This window comes from Danio rerio, chromosome 9, assembly GCF_049306965.1.
Source record: "Danio rerio strain Tuebingen ecotype United States chromosome 9, GRCz12tu, whole genome shotgun sequence".
Taxonomy (NCBI): Eukaryota; Metazoa; Chordata; class Actinopteri; order Cypriniformes; family Danionidae; genus Danio; species Danio rerio.
Window position 1 is genome coordinate 3,523,048 of NC_133184.1, and position 25,955 is coordinate 3,549,002.

The following is a 25,955-nucleotide window of genomic DNA, read 5'->3' on the forward strand; positions in this document are numbered from 1 at the left end:
TGTCCTTATTTTTTTTTATTTGTTTACTTAATTCAATCATTGATTTTCCTTCAGCTTAGTCCATTATTTGAATAGACCACCTTAAATTTATTATTTTTATTATAATTTTTCATTTAAGAGTCAGGATTCAAACAATATGAGTGACGGATATTATCTTATTATTCAATATAATTTTCCGATACGTTTTTGCACATTCGATAAAAATACATTTAAATAAAAAAAAAGAAGAGGCACCAGAGCTCCATCTGTGATGGAGCAGACGTGGTGGGTTCCTCTGTGTCTCTTGTGGTTGGGGGTGTAGATGTAGTGCCAAGGATGTCCTCCAATCTGAACCCCATTCTCAAAGTATGTCATCTCAAACAAGACTGGAGGACACTCTGTGGAGAGAAGCATTGACAACAATATTTGCTGAAATATTGTACTAAACTTGAAGCTTTAGGAACAACAAGTAATACCTAGACTTCTAGTTGATCAATTGATATCAATGGTGGCTTACATGAAAGGCAAAAGCCTCTAGATGATGCTTATTAGACCAAAATAAAACATGATCATGCCTTGATTTCTAATGATTTAATTAGGACTGTAAGGTCTGACTTCGCTTAGACTAAAGTCTCATCACTGAACAGAAATAATGTCCAGTATAGAATATAAAGTCCTGCTGCAGTGGAGACAGAATGAATATTGTGTCTGACTCCATCATGAGCTTGGAGGACTGCATCCATACTTCTGGAATGACTCCGTCACCCACCATAAATGCAAATGTTGACCGGAACACCGTATGGAGCATCTCCCACGATTCCCCTTGCATTATTCAGCTCACACTGCTGTCCCAGAATCAGCTCCTCAGTTCTAAACTGAAGTAGAATCATGATTAAACCGACATTTTCAACAAACATTCGGTCCGGCAAATATTCAGTCACGCTTTCTTTTTAAAATACAATTCAGACTATTAACAAGCCACTTTTCGGACGTCTTTTTTGATCTCAAACGAAGAACTAGAAAGAACTTAGTTTGAAGCATCTTGAATAGGATCATGCAGAATATAAACTTTATGAGTACAGATAACCAGCCAGGTAATAAGCAACTAGTTAATAATGAGAATTGGCCATTACACTCAATCGTGACCTGACATTCATCCCTGGTGAAAAATCCAGCTTAAACCAGCCAAGGCTGGTTGGCTGGTTTTAGCTGGTTGACCAGCCTGGTTTTAGAGGGGTTTTGGCCATTTCAAGGTTGGTTTCCAGCCATTTCCAGCCTAGTCTTAACTGGTCAGGCTGGAAAATGACCAGCCAAATCCAGCTAAAACCAGCTTGACCAACCTGGTTTAAGCTGGATATAGCTGGTTTTGGCTGGACTCCCAGCTTGGCTAGGCTGGTCAAGCTGGTTTTAGCTGGTCATCTCCAAGCCTGACCAGCTAAGACCAGGCTGGAAATGGCTGGAAACCAGCCTGGAAATGGCCAAAACCCCTCTAAAACCAGCCTGGTCGACCAGCTAAAACCAGCCAACCAGCCTAGGCTGGTTTAAGCTTGATTTTTCAGCAGGAATATTATATATAATATGCCATTACCTCGTTAACAATGTACTCAAAACTGTAAAGTCGGACGAGTTTTGAGCTGTGTGATACAGCTAACACTCCCTGTGACAGCAGCACATCCACTGCAGTCTTACCAAACACCTGCACACAACACAACACAACACAACCTCTCATCATTCTGTTCAAGATCAGCATTTTCAACTAATTCAAGTATAAAAAACAATTCACTGTGAACAATCTGTAAATATTAGTTTTGAAATCCCCACATTTGACAAAAAAGTACCAATTCAAGCATATCTAAATGAATAAAATTAACGATAAATAAAAAATGATACAAAACACAAATGCAGAAGATGTTACCTTTTTATTTATCTCCAGCATTCCAACAAGCTGCAGTGGAAACACTTGAAATGCAGCCACGCGCATGAGGATGTTATTATCAACACCAGCCTGAGAGAGACGGAGAATGAATGTACAATTGTGTATTGTATTATTTCATTATCTCTTTAATAATCATGTTAGTCGTTTTTCTTATTATTTGTGTATGTACTTATCAGACCTATATATGCATTATATACTCACCGGCCACTTTATTAGGTACACTTGTCCGACTGCTCGTTAATGCAACTTTCTAATCAGCCAATCACATGGCAGCAACTCAATGCATTTAGGCATGTAAACATGGTCAAGGTGATCTGCTGCAGTTCAAACCGAGCATCAGAATGAGGAAGAAAGGTGGTTTAAGTGACCGTGAACATGGCATGGTTGTTGGTGCCAGATGGGCTGGTGCGTGCATTTCAGAAACTGATGATCTACTAGGATTGTCACGTACAACCATCTCTAGGGTTTACAGAGAATGGTCTGAAGATAATATATCCAGTGAGCGGCAGTTCTGTGGGCACAAATGCCTTGTTGATGCCAGAGGTCAGAAGAGAATGGCCAGATTGGTTCCAGCTGATAGAAAGGCAACAGTAACTCAAATAAGCACGCGTTACAAACGAGGTCTGCAGAAGAGCATCTCTGAACGCACAACACGTCCAACCTTGAGGCGGATGGGCTACAGCAGCAGAAGACCACACCGGGTGCCGCTCCTGTCAGCTAAGAACAGGAAACTGAGGCTACAATTCACACAGACTCACCAAAACTAGACAACATGAAAGCATGGATCCATCCTGCCTTGTATCAACAGTTCAGGCTGGTGCTGGTGGTGTAATGGTGTGGGGGAGATTTTCTTGGCACACTTTGGGCCCATTAGTACCAATTGAGCATCATGTCAACGCCAGTATTGTTGCTGACCATGTCCATCCCTTCATGACCACAGTGTACCCATCGTCTGCTACATCCAGCAGGATAAAGCACCATGTCGTAAAGCGTGAATCATCTCAGACTGTTTTCTTAAACATGACAATGAGTTCACTGTACTCAAATGGCCTCCACAGTTACCAGCTCACAATCCAATAGAGCACATTTGGGATGTGGTCGAACGGGAGATTCACATCATGGATGTGCAGCCGACATATCTGCAGCAACTGCATGATGCTATCATGTCAATATGGAGCAAAATCTCTGAGGAATATTTCCAGTACCTTGTTGAATCTGAGATGAAGGATTAGGGCAGTTCTAAAGGCAAAAGGGGGTCCAACACTGTACTAGTAAGGTGTACCTAATAAAGTGGCCGGTGAGTGTATGATCACTTTATTCATAGGTTGTGCGATGTGAAATGCTTTGTCATGTCAGTAAAGATCTTTTGAATTGAACTGAGAGCGAGAGAAACAGCAACAGTGCAGATACAAGTGTATCCGAGAAAAGCCTGACCTGTCGTTCTAGAGCCGTCTGTTTGCATTGAACGGATTTGACGTAAAATGTCTCCTGTGAAGAGTCCCAACCTAACGATCTGTCGGAAAAACTCATATTAGTACAACAAAAACATTTGCAACCAGGGCTCATTGGAAATACGTGCTTCAGCCTACATTACTCTGAAATCCACAAAAACTGCATGAGCACTGACATTTTCCTCTCTTAAAAAGTAAATCTAACCCTACAATTAAATGTAAATAAAAACTGTCATAATTTACTCCCCCTCCGCTTCTTCCAAACCTGTTTAGCAAGTTGCAAGTTTATTTCTATAGCACATTTCATACACAGTGGCAATTCAAAGTGCTTTACATAAACAGGAATAAAAGAAGCACGTATAAGAAAAATAAAAACAAATAATAAAAATGATTAAAAAAACATACAAACAGATCAAATGTGTTATAAAAGAATGAAAGAGAACAGAAAAACATAATAGTGCGATCTGTCGGATGTAGCACAGTGCTCATTCAGGAAAGGCACAGCTAAACAGATGTGTTTTCAGTCTTGATTAGAATGTGCCTAATGTTGGAGCTGATTCCAGCAGCGAGGGGTGTAGTAGCTGTAAGCTGATTCACCCTGCTTTGACTGAACTCTTGGAACTTCTAGTTTATTCATTCATTCATTCATTTTCTTGTCGGCTTAATCCCTTTATTAATCCGGGGTCGCCACAGTGGAATGAACCGCCAACTTATCCAGCAAGTTTTTACGCAGCGGATGCCCTTCCAGCCGCAACCCATCTCTGGGAAACATCCACACACACACATTCACACTCATACACTACGGACAATTTAGCCTACCCAATTCACCTGTACCGCATGTCTTTGGACTGTGGGGGAATCCGGAGCACCCGGAGGAAACCTACGTGAAGGCGGGGAGAACATGCAAACTCCTCACAGAAACACCAACTGAGCCGAGGCCAAACCAGCGACCTTCTTGCTGTGAGGCGACAGCACTATCTACTGCGCCACTGCCTCACCCCACTTCTAGTTTAAATGATCCTAAAGATCTGAGTGATCTGTTAGGTTTGTATTCAGAGAGCATTTCTGTAATGTATTGAGGTCCTAGGCCATTTAGTGATTTATAGACCAGTAATAATACTTAAAAATTTATTCTGAATGTAACTGGGAGCCAGTGTAAAGACCTGAGGACAGGTGTGATGTGCTTTGATTTCCTGGTTCTGGTCAGAATCCTGGCAGCAGCGTTCCTGATGAGCTGCAACTGTCTGACTGTCTTTTATGTGAAGACCTGTGAGGAGGGCATTACAGTAATCCACTCTGCTGCTGATAAAAGCATGAACAAGTTTCTCTAAATCTTCACTGGAAACAAAGCATCTGATTCTTGCAATGTTTCTGAGATGATAGTATGCTGATTTACTGACTGCTTTGACATGACTATTGAAACTCAGATCTGACTCCAGAGTCACACCAAGATTCTTGACCTTATTTTTTGTTGTTTGACCTTTAGTGCCAAGGTACGCATTCACCTTGAGAACCTCATCTCTGTTCCCAAATGCAATCACTTGAGTTTTCTCTTTGTTTAACTGAAGAAAGTTTTGGCACATCCAACTGTTAATTTCATCAATGCACTGGCAGAGGGTGTCATTGGGGATGTAGTCATTAGGCTAGTCATTTAGGTTAGTTTTTTCTGATGAAAACATGACAATTTTCCCTATTTTAGATGTAGATGTACCAACATAGGGGCGAGGCAGTGGCGTAGTAGGTAGTGCTGTCGCCTCACAGCAAGAAGGTCGCTGGTTCGAACCTCGGCTCAGTTGGCATTTCTGTGTGGAGTTTGCATGTTCTCCGGGTGCTCCGGTTTCCCCCACAGTCCAAAGACATGCGGTACAGGTGAATTGGGTTGGCTAAATTGTCCAGTGTATGAGTGTGTGTGTGTGGATGTTTCCCAGAGATGGGTTGCGGCTGGAAGGGCATCCACTGCGTAAAAACTTGCTGGATAAGTTGGCGGTTCATTACGCTGTGGCGACCCCGGATTAATAAAGGGACTAAGCCGACAAGAAAATGAATGAATGTACCAACATTCTGGTAAACATCTTCTCTTGTGTTTCCGAATAATATGGAAATTTGCTACCACTTGAGGGTGAGCAAATTTGTATTTTGGTATTTATGTAAAATGAACGGTACGCGACAGTATGACGAAATTTAGTGATGTTTACAGGACAAATAAATTATTCTTTTCATGCAACTAATCGTTCGGACGCATATCCAAAATGTAGACGGCATCCCTTAGTGCAGGGGTCACCAATCCTGGTCCTGGAGGGCCGGTGTCCCTGCAGAGTTTAGCTCCATCTTGCCTCAACACACCTGCCTGCATGTTTCAAGTACACCTAGTAAGACCTTAATTAGCTTGTTCAGGTGCGTTTGATTAGGGTTGGAGCTAAAATCTGCAAGACACCGGCCCTACAGGAACAAGGTTGGTGACCACTGATGTAGTTGTTTAGATTGCAGCTATGCAGTTTATTTGTAAAAATAGTGCCTATTTTAAAATATTTACAATTTCTGAGAGAGCTCGTCGGCTACCATTAGCCTGCCATAGTGTAGAGCAAAGACAGTTGACGTTTTCTATCCACAAGATGGCGACAGAACCGCATAATGAGCCCTTACGCCAGGGGTCACCAATCTCGGTCTTGGAGGGCCGGTGTCCCTGCAGGGTTTAGCTCCATCTTGCCTCAACACACCTGCCAGCATGTTTCAAGTACACCTAGTAAGACCTTAATTAGCTTGTTCAGGTGCGTTTGATTAGGGTTGGAGCTAAAATCTGCAGGACACTGGCCCTCCAGGAACAAGTTTGGTGACCCCTGCCTTAGTGGATATGTCATTTGAAACATGCATAAAACATACGTGAAGCAACGTATCCAGCATTTTGCAAAAATGTAGACAGCGCCCTCTAGTGGATATGTCATTTGAAACATGCACAAAATGTACCTAGAGCCACATATTCAGCATTTTGCAAAACATTTATACAGTCACGCATTTCCAAAGAGCCTGCCGATTATGTTCACTTACTATTTCTGCAAATTGTTAGCACTACCTAATGTTTCCTTCAGCTCTACAGTGAAAATGCAGATCACCTGAACTTGAAACGAGAGGAGAGGTAGACCCGCTGCAGTGTTTCTCCAGTGTCCGCCGACAACAGATATAACCAGTTGTTAGCCGTCAGAGTCAACAGACATGATTTCTGCTCTGAGGCATTAGGTAGCACATTTTCCTGCAAAACCACCAATTATATACAAAGTTAAAAGCTCTATTCATTAGACATGTGCCAACAATTAATAGTACAATATACTGTAAAAATTAAAATATAGATTACTGTTATCATGCCGAAATCAAAATTATTAATTGGCCTTAACCAATGAATCATCCACAGTATGTTTTTCATCTGCTTTCTTTTAGCTTATGCCTTCACACCGCAAGCGTCAGCGGCGCGTGAGCAGAGCGTGAGCAGCGTGTGTGTTTTCGGCGTCCATGTTAACAGATTAGAGCTTTCATACCGCACGCATCAGCAGCGCGTCAGAGCGAGGCGTGAGCGTCGCCGAAGCAGCAGTGCAGCGATAGTTTCGGCGCTGGGTGTATTTTTGACGCGCTGCTCACGCTCAATTAAAGTGACAGTGCATTGATAATGACCAAAACATATTGAATGACAGTAAAAAGTAGCAATTTTACCCAATAAATGCGTTAATAATGTCAAATGGTTTATATATAGTCGATCAAATGAACTTAAAACGATTAAAAACGGCAACAAACATTTATTTAGGCCCGAACTACAAAACCAAACGTAAATAAATTTTAGTATCAGTTTTGCTTAAGTTGCACACTAGTGTTGTAGGAGAGGGGAAATAGAATATTTACGGGATTTGTAGGCCATAGCGAAGTGTATTGTGGGTAGTGTAGTTCGACACGCATGCTGGATTATGTGAGCTCGCTGTGTTCTGTGCAGCTGAGCAGAGGAAGAAACACTGTGGACATCACTGAAGCGGAGAAAGTAACACTAGTTTGATCATGTATAAATATCATTATAACTATATTATATAAATATTATTATAACTAGGTCTACAGCAACCTGATAATCAAAAAACCAATGACATGACATCACAGGCGACTGTCTTCTGACTGTAGACACTTCTCATATGAGTTAGCTTGAGAAGCATACAGTACTATTTGATCTATAAAATTTGTAAAATAAACATTTGCAGGTTAAAGAAACAGCATAGGAGGGGCCTTGGTGCAGATGAAAAGTTTAAAAAGTGTATCTGTATATAGAGAGACATGGGTAACTAGATAGAATAGACAGAGATAGGTTGATCTCTGCAGCAGCTGCCGAAGAGCTGCGCGCTGCAGACGCAGCTGCGTGCTGCTTCTGCTCGACATACGCTCTGCTCACGCGCCTCTGACGCTTGCGGTGTGAAACAGGCGTCATGGTTATTTTTGTTTATATGGTTTAATTATCATTTTTTACAACAACATTGCTTTAATATGAGATTAACTCTTCATTTATGTGTAGTTAACTGGTGATCTTATAGACCTTTAGCCAGGACAGATTACTGTGCATATTTTTGATACATGACAATATTTATTTTTAAAAGTCAATTGTTTTTCTTGTTTTTTTTTTTAAAGAAATGTTTTTTTTTTTTAATAAAAAATATAGTATACAGCTATGTTTAGCTTGTTTTGACACATTTAAAATGTGTGGCTAAAAAATAATTCATGTGTGGTCAGAGCTAAATTTGGTAAATCCTTAATTTTGAGTTCAGAAAAGTCATGTGAAATAAAGACTAATTGCTGTAGTACACTACAAGTAGGACAAAAATCTAAATCAAGTAATATTAGCGAGTCAAAGTCATATTTATGCATATAAAAAATGTTTTCCAACAACAAAATTGTGGCTAGTGAAAATGCAGAGTGGCTAGTTACGTTGGAAAACAACTAGCCGCAGTGGCTGGTGATCAAAAAAGTGAATGTCAAGCCCTGTTTGTTATGTATATTATTCCACGTGTATTAAATCATAGTTTGATGCCTTCCGTGTGAATCTACAGTTTTCATAGTCACGAAAATAAAGAAAACTCTTTGAATGAGAAGGTGTGTCTAAACCAGGGGTCACCAAACCTTTATGTTTTTGGTAATAATTAATGATATTCATCCATGTGAAGACACTGATCATGTTAATGATTCTCACAAAAGTTATCCACAATGATTTGACAGGGTAGGAAAAACCCTGTATTTAATGTATCAATGTGCAACACTTTATTTTTATATATATTTCTGCAAATATTTACATTTTTAAATGATTACTTCTATATTAGATGAAGTTTACTGGTAAGTGGCACTATGGTGAGCTATTTTTAGAACAGGCCTGCGGGCAACACATGTGATCCTCGAGGGCTAACCATGTTGGTGACCCCTGGTCTAAACTTTTGGTCTGTACTGTACGTCAATGGAGATGACATGAAGATGATGAAACTCACCAGAGGACACTGGCACAATAACGCGTCTTCAATCTTCTCTGTTTTGGGAGTTCTGGGGAGTTCATACAGCAGTTCTGGCTCCGGCAAAAGGCTGTGATTTGTAAAATACATTTAAACCACTTCTAGCAGACGTCAAACAAGAACAAAAAAACATTTATTTCCTTAAACGTTCAGTGAAATTAAAATAAAGTGTTTTAGATGTTAGTTTTAAGGATATCTATAAGCTTGTGTGCTCCAAAACATAGACACAATTCACATGTAAAGCTTGTAGTTTGTCAGTTTCACTTAAATGGATCAATGACTTTTTTTCCCCAATCAGCTCATACTTCAGTTTCTCATCAAATCTTGACCAATCAAATGCTCTCTAGTATCTGACATGCCCCGCCCCTTTCTTCTCATTGGCTTTTTATTTGATGCACTTGATCTCGACCACTCTCACTGGCAGAGCTGTGCGAAAAACCAAATGCTATTGGCTGTTTTTAAAAAGAGCTTCTGCCCCGCCCTCTCTTCATTTTTCAGTTGAGAATACATCAAACAAAAAAACACATTTTAAAGCTCTTCAGCAGACGTTTAAGTGCCAAAAAACTATAACAACAAATGACAGTTTACCTGCTGTAACAACACCTGTAATTATCAAAGTATATCCGTCCACTTTCATAAGAGATGAGGGACTTGGAAGTCTTGCTCCAGACTTTGATGAATTCTGTGTCATCCTAAAAAAATTCATGGAATTAATTAATATCAAGCGAATAATACAATTTGTGTTAAACAGACAAATTTACTTTGAGGTTTACGGCGATAGAAACTGTTCTTGTTGCGATAAATTGCTGAAACTACAGTATTATCATAATATTGAACTACGCTGCAAACAAGATTCCTTTAACAGGTATAATAACAAAAATATGCGTTAATTAAAAAACAACTCAGAGAAAAAGACATTACAGTTACTATGATAATATTAGGAAAAAAATACAACTACATTTATTCGTTTTTATTTATTTTTAATTAACTTCATTTAACAAAATGATTATGACTTGTAATCAGATTACAACTTTGATTTTTAACGCGTTTTTATGAATTAACCAATTTATTCATTTTTTGTTTTTATTTATTAGTTACCAACTTAATTTAATAAGTTTATTATGACTATAAATTTAATGCATTGTTATGCATTAAAAATTGTATCTGTTTTCAGTATTACTTATTAATTTCATTTAATAAATTATTACGACTTGTAATCAGATTTCAACTACAAATTTAATGTGTTATTATATATTAACTAATTTATTTGCTTTTATTGTTAGTTATTTACTTCATTTATTAAATGATAACGACGTGTAATCATTTACCAACTACGATTTTAACGCATTATCATAAATTAACCAATTAATTCATTTTTATTTTGAGTTGATTACTCCTTTTAATAACATTATTACGACTTGTAATCAGAATACAACTTTGATTTTAACGCTTTATTATATATTAACCAACTTATTCGTTTTTATTTATTAGTTATTCGGTCCATTTAATAATCACAACTTGTAATCACATTACAACTACGAATTTAATGCTTTACTATGCATTAACCGATTTATTTGTTTTTAGATTTTATTTATTAGTTATTTACTCCATTTAATAAAATTATTACGAATTGTAATCAGATTACAATTATGGTTTTAGCGCGTTATTATATATTAACCAATTAATTAATTAATTATTTACTCTGTTTAATACATGGTTACGACTTGTAATTAGATTGCAACTACTATTTCAACACGTTATTATGCATTAACCAATTTACTAGTTTTTGTTTATAAGTCATTTACACATTTTAATAAATTGTTAAGACTTGTAATCAGATTACAACTACGATTTTATCGTGTTATGCATTAACCCAATTTTTTATTCGTTATTAACTCTATTTAATAACATTATTACGACTTGTAATCAGATTACAACTATGATTTTAACGCATTCTTATATATTAACCAGTTTATTCGTTTCTATTAGTTATTTACTCTTATAAATGGTTACGACTTATAATAAAATTACAATTGCGAATTTTCTTACAATATTATTCATCAAGTAATTAAATCCTTTTTAGTTTATTTATTAGTTACATATTGATGATTTTGAATATTCTTAAAAATATCAACTTCAACATACTGTAAATAATACAAATATTCAACACTTCGATATATCGCGATAATGAACAATTGATATCGTGGTTGGTACTTCAAAATACATTACATTTATTTGCGGTACTTCAACAATAAATAATTATCGTCTACTTACTTTAAGGATGATGTTTCTCAGGATCTTAAGGTTTGATGCCAGTAATCTGCCAAAGTCGTTGGAGCAGGATCCATTATATCTTGAAGCCAGTAAAGCACAGCTGTTTTTACTGGTGCGGGTGCACGCAGGGGGGCGCTGTGCACGTGGAGACGGGAGCGCGCACATAGAGGACGGACGATTCTTCTCACACAACTCATAAAAATACACTTGACTACCACTATTTCTGAGGAATAACCTTCGGAAATGGCGTATAAGTGAGTGCTGGTTAAAATCCTTTTATACAAACACTAACGTTAATTAACAATTAACAATAATTAATAGCGTTGCTCAAAGTCATACTAGTCAGCATCAGTTAGCATTAACGAAAATATTGCAGAAAAGTTAGCGTCTGATTACTTAAATAGTCGAATTTGAACACACACACATTTGTTCTTGTTGCTCTAATTAAAATGATAGATATTTTCAGGTGCCATCATTTGCTTGTAAGCTAGTAACTGCTAGCATTTCTCTTGTCGACATAAATCCTCACATAAAGCAGTTTTAAAGCGTGGTAAAATGACAGATAATACTGCATTAAAGCTTATACTTGTCTGGCTTCGTGGTGATTTAGTTGCTTTGAATGAGTATTCAGCACACACAGCTCACATGTATTTACAAAAACTTCCGCGTGGACGTCATCTCAAGGCGCGTAGTGTTGCATGCTAGGTTATGTAGTTCAATTCTGCACACATAAATGCAAATAGACGTGCGTTTATGTCAGCAACAGTCTGTCATAATAATGAATTATGTGTTCAGATGAGTGTGGAGAGATGAGGGGGCTCGTGAAGCTGACTGCCCGCGCTGTGAGCTTTATTCCCTGCAGGCAGTGCGGTGGAGGAAGACCACCCGCTCCATTAGGAGGAAGAATCCTGTCCAACCCTGATGACGTCTTTAAGCATAACATGTGGTAATGATGCTTACCTTTTTTCTTCTGTGAAACTGTTGAAAAGCAAAAAATCTGAGACATGTATGAATTATTATAACAAATGTTTTTCTTCCCCTGATAATCTTTAAAAGAACTGAATGTATAGACATGGAATGCTATGCGCTGTTGACGTTTTTAAAATGTATTTATTATTATTATTATTATTCATTCATTTTCTTTTCGGCTTAGTCCCTTTATTAATCAGGGGTCGCCACAGCGAAATGAACCGCCAACTTATCCAGCATATGTTTTACACAGCAGATGAGATACCTTCCAGCTGTAACCCGTCTCTGGGAAACATCCATACACACTAATTCACACACATACACTACGGACAATTTAGCCTACCCAATTCACCTGTACCACATGTCTTTGGACTGTGATGGAAACCAGAGCACCCAGGTGAATGCAGGGAGAGCATGCAAACTCCACATAGAAAAGCCAACTGACCCAGCCAAGGCTCGAACCAGCGACCTTCTTGCTGTAAGGCGACAGCACTACCTACTTATTATTCATTCATTCATTTTCTTTTCGGCTTTTTCCCTTTATTAATCTGGGGTTGCCACAGTTGAATGAACCGCCAACTCATCCAACACGTTTTTTACGTAGCGGTAGCCCTCATTTATAGTGTTTATATGAACATGATTATCTTTATAATGATATAAATTGTGGTTATCTGTATATAAAATTACAAATAACAAATGTAGCCGGGCATTAAATTACTGTTTATTTCTTTGTATTTAACTTTGTAAACTATATAATCATGTGTCTCCTCATGGTTTGACTCTCATTTTGTGAGCCGATTGTCAACAGTTGTTCGCTCCCCTCCTTCTCCCCTGCTCTGCTGGCCACGCCCACTCCTGCCCTTTGCTCGCAGAGCTCCACGCCCACTATGATGCATCTTTTGAAAAAATTCTGAGGTAGACCCGAATTGAAAGTGGGGGGTGTCATGACCCTTTAAAGTGTACCTGTAAAAGCATCATTTAATTCACACAGTATTAGATTATATCACAATTTTAGCCCTTTATAAAGTCTTAAGTATTTATATATGTAATTGTGTGTAAATATATTTATATTCAGTTGTAATACTAATTTTAGTATTATTATCAAATAATATGCGAATGTTTATATGATTCACTATAAAACAATACATTTTGTGCTGTATTTTTTTTACTTTTAGTAGGTGTATTAAATGACAGACTGTAAACCCTCAAATAAAAGTAAAAAAGGTATTTTATTTTTTAAAATTTCATGTGTTAATATATTTTTTGTTAGTGCACTCTGAAAAATATTCACTTAAATCTGCTAATTTTGTACAAATGTACTGTCTTCACTTTGAAAGTGAAGTGATTCATTAGTTCATAATGAAATGAATGTTCATACTCCGCAGGGATCATGTGCAGTGGACTGAAGAGGAGAGAGAGAAAGCCCGACAGAAAGCAGAAGAAAACTCTGAAGAGAAGATTCCTGTCGAAGAGCAGTGTGAGTGTTCATAAGCCAAGATTCAAATATATAGTTGAAGTCAGAATTAATAGCCCTCCTGAATTATTAGCCCCCACTATATAATTCCCCCAATTTCTGTTTAACGGAGAGAAGATTTTTTCAACACATATCTAAACACGATAGTTTTAATAACTTGTTTCTAAATTTCTTAATTACTTTTTAATGATGACAGAGAATCAGGACTTCAGTTTAATGTCTCATCCAAAAGACAGCACTGCCTATACTGGGGCATCAGGACTCACACAGACCGCAGGTCTAGCACCCCCTGCTGGCCTCTCTAACACCACTTCCAGCAGCAACCTAGCTTTCCCATGTGGTCTCCCATCCAGGTACTGACCAGGCTCAGCCCTGCTTAACTTCAGTGAGTAACCATTCTTGGGCTACAGGGTGATATGGCTGTGGCTATGAAAGTTAAGCAGAATAATACTGTTGACCTTAAAATGGTTAAAGGGTCCAAATTTTCTATACCTGCCTATGTCATTTTATACCTGTACAATCTGAAACAGCCCAATCTGGCAACACTGTTTGAAATGTGCATTTTCATTCGATGTTTGACGTAATCTCAACCGAGACATGAAAAGAGAGTGGGACATAGTGTAGCCCCTCCCCTTTGAAAAAAAACAGCCATTAGCGTTTTGTCACCACTCTGCCAGTGAGAGCGAGTGAGCTCAAAGGCATCAAAGTAAGTGTCTTGAACGGGGCGGGGCACGTCAGATAGTATAGAGCATTTGATTGGTTAGAAGATTTAAGTATGAGGTGATGTGAATAAAATCGTTGATTCGTTGAGGCAAAGCTTTACACATTTATATTGATTTTAAATCTTCCAAACGCAAATTTTGCCACTGTTTTGGTGCGCATTCGCTTATAGACATCCTAAAAATCCTAACAATGCTGATACTAAAATCTAAAAAACTTACTTTTAATTTGATAGGACCTTTAAGCATACTTTATTAAATTCATATATTCATTTATTCATTCATTTTCTTGTCGGCTTAGTCCCTTTATTAATCCGGGGTCGCCACAGCGGAATGAACCACCAACTTATCCAGCACATTTTTTTTACGCAGCGGATGCCCTTCTCTGGGAAACATACACACACATTTACACACACACTCATACACTATGGACAATTTAGCCTACCCAATTCACCTGTACCACATGTCTTTGGACTGTGGGGGAAACCGGAGCACCCGGAGGAAACCCACGCAAACGCAGGGAGAACATGCAAACTCCACACAGAAACGCCAACTGAGCCGAGGCTCAAATTAGCGACCCAGCGACCTTCTTGCTGTGAGGCGACAGCACTACCTACTGCGCCACTACGTCGCCTAAATATATATATTATATATTTAATTCTGATGTCTTGTTGTTTGTCCCATCAGCCAAATATGACAGAGAAGCTCATAAATACTGGGACCAGTTTTATGAGATGCACCAGAACAAATTCTTCAGGAACCGAAATTGGCTCTTCACTGAATTCCCGGAGCTTCTCCCTCCAGACACTGGCGGGATGTTAATGGCGGAGCAGGAGCAAGGCTTACAGTCAGTGAACAGAGAAAAGCACAATTATAAGGACACATACCCTGGACATCATGCTGCTTTTAGGATACTAGAGGTGCTGCAGTCTAAATACATACAAGCAAGCACAATTTCTGCATTTCCACAACATAATTCCTGTGTTCATTGATTAGGGACTGGACTTTATTGTACAGTGTTGTGTGCTTTCTGCAGGTGGGCTGTGGTGCAGGTAACAGCGTGTTTCCCATCATCAACACCATCAGGTAAGACCACTTTATTTTGAAAGTGAAAGTCGTGACCCATTCTCTAAGCCCAAACTCTTGCTCAAGGGACTGAAGTCGGAAAATTTCCGAAGCGTTTTTTGGTACTCAGATCTGAAAAAAGAATCATGCACAGAGACTTTGCACACTGAGGACCCGATCATACACCCGGTGCATACGTGTAAAGCGTGATGTGTTGCTTTTTTCAGACCAACGCAAGGCTAATTTTTCGTTTTGCACGACGTTGTTTAAATAGTACATCCATTTGCGCCGCTTTGAGGAGTCATGGATGTTCCGGTCTAGAAAAGAGGTGTGTTAAAGCTAAAATGAATTAACTATTATATAATATTTGTACGATTAATATTTGTACGATTATTAAAGTTCGTCGAGACAAACTTTGAGACTAGCTTGAGAAAGGCTGTTGGTAGGAGTTTATTTAAAAGTATTGACCTTATTCTCCGCCGACCAGCGGGCGCTGCCATTTGAATCTTTTTGGCACTAGACTTCCGGTCTCATTCACTTCCATTCATTTTTAGACATCAAAAACTGCTCGTTTCGCTGATTGATGTTGTAAACTGATATTTCCTTGTTGTATTATTCTACTTGGTCTGTATAGTCATGCAAACATTTGTTTGTAGAGCAAGTAGTTTGACCGTTTTTGCCGTTTATTATTCCTTGTCATTTCTCCCATAGGCGACTGAAACGGAAGTTCTAAGACAATCGCGAAAACAAGCGCACTTCCGCATTTTAGAATAAGGTCAATAGATAGATAGATGCTTTTAAGATGGCGTTCTAATGCGCTACTTTTCCATTGTTTTTCTATGTAAATGCACTTGATGGACGTTCATGATTCTTTATGTTTGCGAATTACGTCTTTTGAAGCGCTGCGCACATGAATGCTATGCTTTTAAGATGGCGTTCTAATGCGCTACTTTTCCATTGTTTTTCTATGTAAACACACTTGTTACATGTGCACAATTTTTATGCTTGCGAAATGCGTTTTTGAAGCGCCACGCACATGAACGCATTGTTTTTTAAGATGCCGTTCAAATGTGCTACTGTTCCATTGTTTTTTCTTTGTAAACGCACTTGATGGACGTTCATGATTCGTTATGTTTGTGAATTACGTCTTTTGAAGCGCCGCGCACATGAATGCTATGCTTTTAAGATGGCGTTCAAATGCGCTACTTTTCCATTGTTTTTCTTTGTAAATGCATTTGATGGACGGTCATGATTCGTTATGTTTGTGAATTACGTCTTTTGAAGCGCCGCGCACATGAATGCTATGCTTTTAAGATGGCGTTCTAATGCGCTACTTTTCCATTGTTTTTCTATGTAAACACACTTGTTACATGTGCACAATTGTTATGCTTGCGAATTGCGTTTTTGAAGCGCCACGCACATGAACAGTTTTTTAAGATGCCGTTCAAATGCGCTATTTTTCCATTGTTTTTTCTATGTAAACGCACTTGTTGTACATACACAATTGTTATGCTCGTGAATTACAGTTTTTTTAGTGCCACACACATAAACGTTGCATTTTTAAGATGGAAAAAGCCACCGAAAAAAGGTGGTTTGCCTTCTCCAGATTGGAAGAAAGTCCTTACCCCAGGTGGAGGAGTTTAAGTATGTTGGGGTTTTGTTCACGAGTGAGGGAAGAGTGGATTAAGAGTTTGACAGGTGGATTTGTGCAGCGTCAGCAGTAATGCGGTCAGTGTACCGGTCCGTTGTGGTAAAGAAGAAGCTGAACCGAAAGGTAAAGCTCTTGATTTACCAGTCAATCCACGTTCCTACTCTCACCTATTGTCATGAGCTTTTGGTACTGCACTAGCTTTCTTTTTTTTTTCATGAATGCTTAATTGAAACAAATTCATACACTTAATTTAATGATCATTAACAGGTTTTCAGTGTTAAGGCACAATGAGCTGATTCTGACTTCCACCATCCTCTGATATGGCTATTTCAACAGACGTGATTCTCAAAGACAACCCTAATATTAATATTCTGTGTATATATACTGCTGTAATAAGTGGCTGACAGTACATACATCCCACCATACATATTAAATTCTCAAATAATGAAAGAAATCATGAATGTGTAATAGAAACACTAACAGAAAGTAGCAGGTAAGCAGCCATATTTGTGTGTTTTGTTTAATATTTCAGAGGCAGTAAGGCGTTTCTGTACTGCTGTGACTTCTCATCTCGAGCGATTGAGCTCATCCAGGTAAAACACAGTCACGCGTCTCTCCTCAGATCATAATTATACCTACCAGCATCAAACAGAGCCAAGATATACCTTACTGAAAGCCTCTGAGAAAGCATAAAGACGGGGAGGGGAACATATCCTGCTCTCCATCCATATTAATGGCGGCTGATCAGGGGTGTGGGAGTTTGGCTCTGTCTCCTGGTGTTTGATGCTTTTTGGTATGCAGAGACCTTCATCAGATGCCAACTGCAGAACATATTGAATGGCGGGGGAAGTGAAACCCACAGCCCGTCCACAGCGATGGCATTTCTTTTCCTTCTAATATATGCCTTGATTTTGAAAAACGCATCCAAAACTATACTGATTAACTAATCGTTTTTAGCTGTTGTGATTTTAATAAAAGTCTTTATGGTATCCTGGACCTTGAATGTGGTTTGAATTCGATTACATTTTCATTCCTTCATACTTTTTTTACAACTCCCCTAGTGTTAAACTGTTGACTTTTACCATTTGTTAATACACCCAGCTGATTTTCTGGTCTTGGGCAAGCACTTTTAGCTTAGCTTAGCATAGATCATTGAATCAGATTAGACCATTAGCATCTCGTTCTTTAATTTAGAAAAATGCATTCTGCTGCTTTAAAAAAACGATATTAATTAACTAATAACTTTTTGTGATTTCTAAAGAGATTTTGAAAGACTCGGGTGTTCTGGAGCTTAAATATGGTTTGAATCACAGTACATTTTATTATTTTATTACTACTTTATATTCAAGTACATAAGTTTTGACTTTTTACCACCTAAAGAAACAGTCTACTTTAAAAAAAGGCTAATTTTACAACTCTGCTAGTGTTAAATATTCGAGTTTAACCATTCATGGATCCATTCAGCTGATCTCGCGGTCTGGCGGGAGCACTTTTAGCTTAGCTTAGCATAGATCATTGAATTGGATTAGACCATTAGCATCTCATTCTTTGATTTAGAAAAATGCATTCTGCTACTTTAAAAAACTATACAAATTGACTAATCATTTTACTTTTAGGGTATTTTAAAGCAATTGTGAAAATCTTTGGTGTTCTGGACCTTGAATAGGGTTTGAATCCCTGTACATTTTACTATTCCTCAGTTTATATTTAAGTATATGAGCATTGACCTTTTGAAATTAGGCTAATTTTATAATTCCCCTAGTCTAAATTGTTGAGTTTTACCATTTTAAAATCCACTCCAGGTCTTGGTTGAGCACTTTTGGGTGTGCAATTTCGAGCCCTGTAACTACGTATTGTGGTACTTGACTAAGGTTTGTCAAAGTAGCCCTGAGCCAATGTGGTGATATTGCTTATAGATGAATGCAATGAACCAAGGGATTGGAGACCATGGTAGTTTAGCTTAGGCTTGCGCTCTTGTCCTTTACGCACTGAAATTCCTCCAGATTTCTTGAATCTTTTAATGATGTTCTGCACTGTTGAAGGTGAAATATCCTAATGTCTTCCTCCCTTTTCTTTGAGAAACATTGTTTTTAAACAATTTAAGCATTTCCTCACTTATTTGTTGGCGAACTGGCAATCCTCGGCCCATATTTCCTTCTAAAGGACTAGAAGTTTCTTGGATGCGTTTTTTGTACCAAATCAAAATTACAATCACCTGTTGACATCACCTGTTTTAAATCGCATCATAATTTAACTGCTACAGCCATGGATACAAAGTTTCTCAATTATTATGCAGGAATGACAATAGTTCCTACAATAGCCATATCAACCTAGAAAATAGCAAATTTTTCTTCAGCCTTACTACACAATGTAACTACAGAAGGGTCAAGCTTTGAATAGGAAGATGATCAAAACCTCTTTGGTAATTTTTAAATGAGATGCTAATGGTCTAATCAGATTCAATGATTTATGCTAAGCTAAAAGTGCGAAGACGAACTGAATGGATTCAAAAATGGTAAAACTCAACTGTTAAACTATGAGGAGTTGTAAAATAAGCATATTTCTAAAAAAAACGTTCCTTTACAATAAATCAAACTTATTTGTTATTTAAGTGTGTTAAAATGTCCACGGTGTAAATTCACACTAACTAACAGTAAAATGTTTGCTGGTTTGAGGACATTAACACGTTTTCCCTTTGCAGAAGCATCCAGACTATGACCCTGCAGTGTGTCACGCATTCGTACGGGACATTTGTGACGCAACGTCCCCGTTTCCCTTCCCTCCTGAGAGTTTGGACATTATTCTGGTGGTCTTTGTGCTCTCTGCCATCCACCCAGCACGGTAATAAAGGTCAAGCTGACACACAGTCACATTTTCACACTGGCACAGCACGCATCTGACATTATAGGCTGTTTGTTTGACCAGCGTCCGTCCACAGCATCCATTACTGATGTTCTCAATAATTTTAAAGTTTTTTTTTTTTATTGTTTTATGTATCAGAAATTATTGCTACTCCTTCAAGCTACTTATTTAAAAGGAGCTAATTCAGCACAATTCTTGAGTTTTTTTGGACAGCTTAATTGTTTTGTAACAATTCACTTATATTTGATACACATTAAATTACCTTAAGTGATTTGTGTTGGGACAACATAAAGGTATTGTATTGGTGTAACTACCTATACAGTATATAGTTCTCAGCATGCCTGGGATTGGATTGACAGAGGGAAATGTTGACAATAAAAGAAATCTTAGATGTGTAGTCTTAAACCGTGTGTAACTCATCTGGTTTGCTTTTTCAGAGCTCAGGCTGTGGTGAGGGGTTTAGCGGGACTCCTGAAGCAGGGAGGAATGGTGCTGTTCAGAGACTACGGCAGATACGATCTGTCACAGCTCAGATTTAAGAAAGGTGATCATCTTGATTGATTTGTCAACTCTGCGTCAGTCTTTTCCTTTAATATGTCTTGGGTTTGAAGTGGAAGCTTGAAACTAATTACACTAATGACTTGATCACGACAATAGGGAAATAACTGAACTTAGTAGTTTTACTTTGTAAAGTTTATTTATGTTAAAAGATATTACCTAGCAGGAACACAACGTCATAAGACATTAACATTAGGTTAGATTTAGGTTGTGATGTCAGGTGAAAATTTTATGTCTAACCAGCATCTATGAACAACGTTATTTTGACGTCTAATAAACAACATCAAATTACGTTGATATTTGATTGATTTTAAGTTGTGTTGGAACGTGACCAAAATCCAACGTCGAGCCAACATCTTAAACCAGCATATTGGGTCAAATACTAACATTTAATCATCAAGTATGGCAACCAAAATCCAACGTCTAATAGACGTCATAGTGGTGATGTCCACACAACATCAAGCTGCAACTTCATTAGACGTTGATATTTGGTTGATTTTTAGGTTGTGTTGGAACGTGACCAAAATCCAACGTCGAGCCAACATCTTAAACCAACATATTGGGTCAAATACTAACATTTAACCATCAAGTATGGCAACCAAAATCCAACATCTAATAGACGTCATAGTGATAAAGTCCACACAAGATCAGGCTGTAACATCATTAGACGTTGATATTTGGTTGATTTTAGGTTGTGTTGGAAAGTGACCAAAATCCAACTTCGAGCCAACATCTTAAACCAATGTGATTTTGACGCCCAATACTGACATTTAATTATCAGGTATGGCAACCTAAATCCAACGTCTAATAGACGTCATAGTTGTAACCTCCACACAACGTCAAGCTGTAACATTAGACATTAATATTTGGTTGATTTTGGATTGTGTTGAAAAGTGACCAAAATCCAACATTAAGTCAACATCTTAAACCAACGTCATATTGGCGTCAGATACTGACATTTATTCATCGGGTATGACAACCAAAGTCCAACATCTAATAGATGTCATAGTGGTGATGTCCACACAACATCAAGCTGTAACATCATTAGACGTTGATATTTGGTTGATTTTAGGTTGTGTTGGAAAGTGACCAAAATCCAACGTCGAGCCAACATAATAAACCGACGCGATTTTGACGTCAAATACTAATATTTAATTATCAGGTATGGCAACCAAAATCCAACGTCTAATAGACGTCATAGTGGTAACCTCCACACAACGTCAAGCTGTAACATTAGACATTGTCTAACCAGCATCTTAACATCTTAAACCTGCATATTGTCATCAAATACTAACATTTATTTGTCAAGTATGGCAACCACAATCCAACGTCTGATAGACGTTATAGCGGTAACATCCACCTAACATCAAGCTGTAACATCATTAGACGTTAATATTTGGTTGATTTTGGATTGTGTTATGAAGTGACCAAAATCCAAAGTTGAGCCAACATATTAAACCAACGTCATATTGGCGTCAAATAATGACATTTATTCATCAGGTATGGCAGACAAAACCCAAAGTCTTATAGACGTCATAGTGGTAAAGTCCACACAACATCCAGCTGTAACATCATTAGGCGTTAATATTTGGTTGATTTTAGGTTGTGTTGGAAAGTAAGCAAAATCCAATGTCGAGCCAATATCTTAAACCAACATCATATTGATGTCAAATACTGATGTGTATTGATCAGGTATAACAACCAAAATCCAACATCTGACAGACGTCATAGTTGTAACGTCCACACAACGTCAAGCTGTAACACCATTAGACGTTGATATTTGCTTGATTTTAGGTTGTACGTTAACGTCAACACGATTTCTCATTTCCAAACAAAATGCACTGTCCCCATGAGACTGTGGTACAACGTCAATCTGATGTCATGTTGACATCCTGTGTCTGCTGTGAAGTATTTCTCCAAATGCAAAAATGTAATAGGAAATATTATCGCTCTGTAAAATCACTTAGTAAATATTTGAATATCAATGATAATTTGGTCTTCAACTGTACATTAGTTTGCGCAATTTAAAATACTGGAATTTGTTAAACCTATATGTCAAAACATAAACAGATTTTAACATCACACTCTCAAAAATGAAGGTACAAAAGCTGTCACTGGGGTGGTACCTATTTAAAAGCCACACTTGTGTACTTAAAGGGCATAAACATAACCTAAATGATCCATATAGGTATTTTAGGTGTACATATTAGTATGTGAAGCTTCCATATAGTATTTTAAAAGTACATATTAGTACCTAAAAAAAGTTATATTTTGAAAGGGTACTGCCCCAGTGACAGATTTGATATCCTTTTTGCCGGGAATGCATGAAAGTACTCTTTTTTTTTTTTTTTTATTTTATTAAAATTAATATGCTTAATTGTGTACTTACAATACTTAATTGTGATCTATTTGTCTTTTTGATTTACAACCATTTCTGATTGACATTCTACAGGTCAGTGTTTGTCTGAAAACTTCTATTCTCGACAGGATGGAACCTGTGTGTATTTCTTTACTAAAGGTAAAAACATTTCAGCAGATTTCAGACATTTTTAAATCGAAACTCCATGACACCATATACTCATGCATTCTTGATTGTTGGTGGTTTTCTCTGCTGGGAAGAGGGAAATTTTTTTTATTTTTACTGTTGATCATCAGTTGGCACCAGACCTGTGCAGAAACAGGTTTCTGGGTTTTATATGGAGTTCTATGAAGTAAAACAGTGTGGGAATATAAATTTATACTATCTGTATATAACTGAAAAGTTGTTTTTAGGGTGTGACAGACCTTAAAATGTCTTGGTTTCCTGAGCCCTGATGGTCTCCAAAGTAATGCAAATTGTCAGTTTTACAGCACGGCTGTGTCTATCGTTTTCTCCAGTCGGTCAACTGATCGTCCGGTTTCTGTCTCCAGAACTTCATTTGCACACTGTTTTAATGTTAAATGTATGGTGAATGGGTACTTATATGCTGATGAGATTGGGCCTGCAAAGGCATGTTACCCTGCCGACAACAGGACTTCATTTGCATGCTTTGTTTAAGTGTGCTTTCACACCTGCCTTATTTAGTTCGATTGAATCGCACTAGAGTTCGTTTCCCCTTTTGGTGCGGTTCGTTTGGGCAGGTGAGAATGCAGCAATCGTACTCGAGTGCGCACCAAAAGCGGACCAAATAAGCATACCGAGACCTGCTTGAAGAGGTGGTCTCGGTACGCTTTCAAATGAACCCTGGAGCGGTTCGTTTGTGGTGAGAATATGATCCGTACTAAAACAGGTCCAACAGGAAAAAGTACTGCGCGTTTTGGACTAATTCAGCTGCTGTAGGCCAATGCGCTGTGCATTATGGGATATGTTGACAGCGCTTTACCAACAGAGAGAGAGAGGGGAAAACATTACCTGATGGATCGTTGGTAATATTTCCACAAAATGACCATGTCGCAGTTTAGCTAAATTAATTCACAGCTCCTCCTGAAGTGACGAGTGATGCATTAAACACTGTTTTCCAGCCGCGGCCGCGCTTTATTTTCGAAATGTATAGTTTGTCTAAAGCAGGGATACAATCAGCCAGCGCAGTCGTCCCTCCAGAGTAAAAGGTTTTGTTTACCTGCGGGTGTTCACTGGCATTTTCCCGCACGTGAAATCTGACCAATCGATAAGCAGTTTAGGAACTAAGTTCAACAACATCTGGCCAATGACAGATGTGGATTTTGTTACATGACTGAATTTTGGTTCTTTTCAACTGGTTCAGACCAAAGCCAGCAGTGTGGTGTGAAAACGACCCAAAGACGGCAGAAAATGCAACAATGTATCATTTATTGCCCTTGCTCCGGACCAAATGAAGCGAACTACAGATGTGAAAGCACCCTTAGACTGTCCCCACCTACATGTATCAAATGTATTTAAACTGCTTCAGAAACCGCCTACTACACAGTAGGTACTGCATTTGAATTTAAACGTACTACTCGACCGTTAGAAAAGTACGTTCTATACAATATGAATGTGAAAAGTATGAATGGAATTCGGACGTACTACATCCGCCATTTTGTCATGGTCACGTGACATGGGATAGCTAAGCATGCATTGGATGCGCACACTAGAATCTCGCCGGAAGTAGTAAGTCATCCGGGTACTTCTCGCATACTGATTTTCGAATTCTATGAATTCGGACATACTACTCGGCTCACATACTGATTTTAGCGTACTATATAGTATGGAAGTATGCGGTGTGTCTGTTGTACCAATTGAGAGTTTCTTTTGATGACGCCACAGCGACGCCAAGTTCTTCTTATTAAAAGGATTCTGCTTTGAAGATACCAAAAGTTCTCCCTGGTTTTTTTGGGCTCGTCTTAGAATTTCACAACAGTTTGGTGCCGTGAGCCAGACTACAGAAATTCACAACAACAGCAAATTATAGTATGCATGCATAAATACAATGACTATGGTTACTATGTTCTGAGAGCTGAGCTGCGTATTTAGATTTTCCCAGGCAAATCAAGGAAAGTTTGCAAAGGTTTCCTCTCTTACAAACTATACTCTCTATATAGCTCCATATAAAGCCAGAAACTAAGCTTTTTTTTGCACTGCAACTGATGATCAGTAGCATACATTTTAAAATGTACCTCTTCAGAGCAAACCAGCAACAATAAATGTATATTAATATTGTATCATTTATTTGCAATACAAACATGCAATTCTAATGGAAGTCAATGGGGCAAAAAAAGCCACCAACATAATGAAAGGGTAGTCAATTTGCCCAGAGTGAATTGTTGAGTTTTCCAAAGCAGTTTCCCAAAATGTGTGTCAAAAATCAATTTGCTGAAACACAGAGAAAGTTGTGGCCAAATTAGGACTCAAAATCACTCCAGAGTGCATGAAAACATCCCCAACAGCACACAAGGGTCAAAGTTCTTAATACAGAACCATTTGAGTCTGGCATAAACACTTACTTGTAAATCCTGATCTGTCCACAGACGAGGTTCATGATCTGTTTTCTGCTGCTGGATTGGAGGAGCTTCAGAATCTGGAGGACAGGAGGCTGCAGGTGAACAGAGGGAAGAAGATACTGATGCACAGAGTGTGGATGCAGAGCAAATACCGCAAACCAGAGAAATGATGAACAATTAAACGAACTCTTTTTAGACTGAGAAGCAGGGATGGACAGTATTTCTAATAGTATTTTATTATTTGTATTTGGGCTTGTAGTTTTAAAATACTTTGTAAGAAGTCTACATGATGGTGTCATAAAAATGAGGCCTCTGATTGGTGCTTTCTCAGTGATTTGCCTAAAGCAGGGATGTCCAGACTCGGTTCTGGAGGGCCGGTGTCCTGCAAAGTTTACTTCCTACCTCAGTCAGACACACTTGGGATAGCTAATCAAGCTCTTAAGCTGCGGTCACGCTAGAGTTTGTGTGTGCGAAAATTCTGTCGTACGGCTCTGTGAAAAAGGGCGGGATTAAACAAGATTATTAGACATTAAAAAAAGTGAGCGATTGCTCCATGG

General features: G+C 38.3%; 2 protein-coding genes and 1 long non-coding RNA gene across 14 annotated transcripts in view; 1 reads left to right on the forward strand and 2 right to left on the reverse strand.

Moving 5' to 3' along the window:
- dcaf17 (ddb1 and cul4 associated factor 17) overlaps positions 1 to 11,843 on the reverse strand; it is a 22,897-nt gene extending 11,054 nt beyond the window's left edge. For 4 of the 7 annotated variants that reach the window (XM_073911984.1, XM_073911983.1, XM_073911982.1 and 1 more), the window contains exons 1-9: positions 11,163 to 11,843; positions 9,477 to 9,580; positions 8,868 to 8,958; positions 6,477 to 6,613; positions 3,350 to 3,428; positions 1,895 to 1,984; positions 1,568 to 1,675; positions 749 to 854; positions 235 to 377 (exon numbers count right to left, since the gene is read on the reverse strand). In XM_073911984.1, coding sequence (XP_073768085.1) covers positions 235 to 377; positions 749 to 854; positions 1,568 to 1,675; positions 1,895 to 1,984; positions 3,350 to 3,428; positions 6,477 to 6,613; positions 8,868 to 8,958; positions 9,477 to 9,580; positions 11,163 to 11,327 — 1,023 coding nt within the window. In that variant the 5' untranslated portion in view covers positions 11,328 to 11,843. 7 annotated transcript variants of the gene reach the window in all.
- Positions 11,265 to 25,955, forward strand: part of mettl8 (methyltransferase 8, methylcytidine) — a 17,339-nt gene continuing 2,648 nt past the window's right edge. For 2 of the 5 annotated variants that reach the window (XM_073911471.1, XM_073911472.1), the window contains exons 1-10: positions 11,297 to 11,416; positions 11,958 to 12,108; positions 13,517 to 13,608; positions 15,012 to 15,244; positions 15,361 to 15,410; positions 17,573 to 17,633; positions 19,742 to 19,881; positions 20,340 to 20,446; positions 22,913 to 22,978; positions 25,426 to 25,496. In XM_073911471.1, the coding sequence (XP_073767572.1) occupies positions 11,972 to 12,108; positions 13,517 to 13,608; positions 15,012 to 15,244; positions 15,361 to 15,410; positions 17,573 to 17,633; positions 19,742 to 19,881; positions 20,340 to 20,446; positions 22,913 to 22,978; positions 25,426 to 25,496 (957 nt within the window). In that variant the 5' untranslated portion in view covers positions 11,297 to 11,416; positions 11,958 to 11,971. Of the gene's footprint in view, positions 11,417 to 11,957; positions 13,047 to 13,306; positions 13,356 to 13,516; positions 13,609 to 15,011; positions 15,245 to 15,360; positions 15,411 to 17,572; positions 17,634 to 19,741; positions 19,882 to 20,339; positions 20,447 to 22,912; positions 22,979 to 25,425; positions 25,715 to 25,955 lie in introns of those variants that run through there. The other 3 variants (XM_073911475.1, XM_073911474.1, NM_001007336.1) reach the window with 3 other exon arrangements.
- Positions 17,563 to 25,955, reverse strand: part of LOC141376048 (uncharacterized) — a 10,114-nt gene continuing 1,721 nt past the window's right edge. Inside the window, exons 2-3 of one of the 2 annotated variants that reach the window (XR_012385128.1) lie at positions 25,402 to 25,490; positions 17,563 to 17,861 (exon numbers count right to left, since the gene is read on the reverse strand). This is a non-coding gene — a long non-coding RNA (uncharacterized lncRNA). Of the gene's footprint in view, positions 17,862 to 22,811; positions 25,271 to 25,401; positions 25,491 to 25,955 lie in introns of those variants that run through there. The other variant, XR_012385127.1, reaches the window with a different exon arrangement.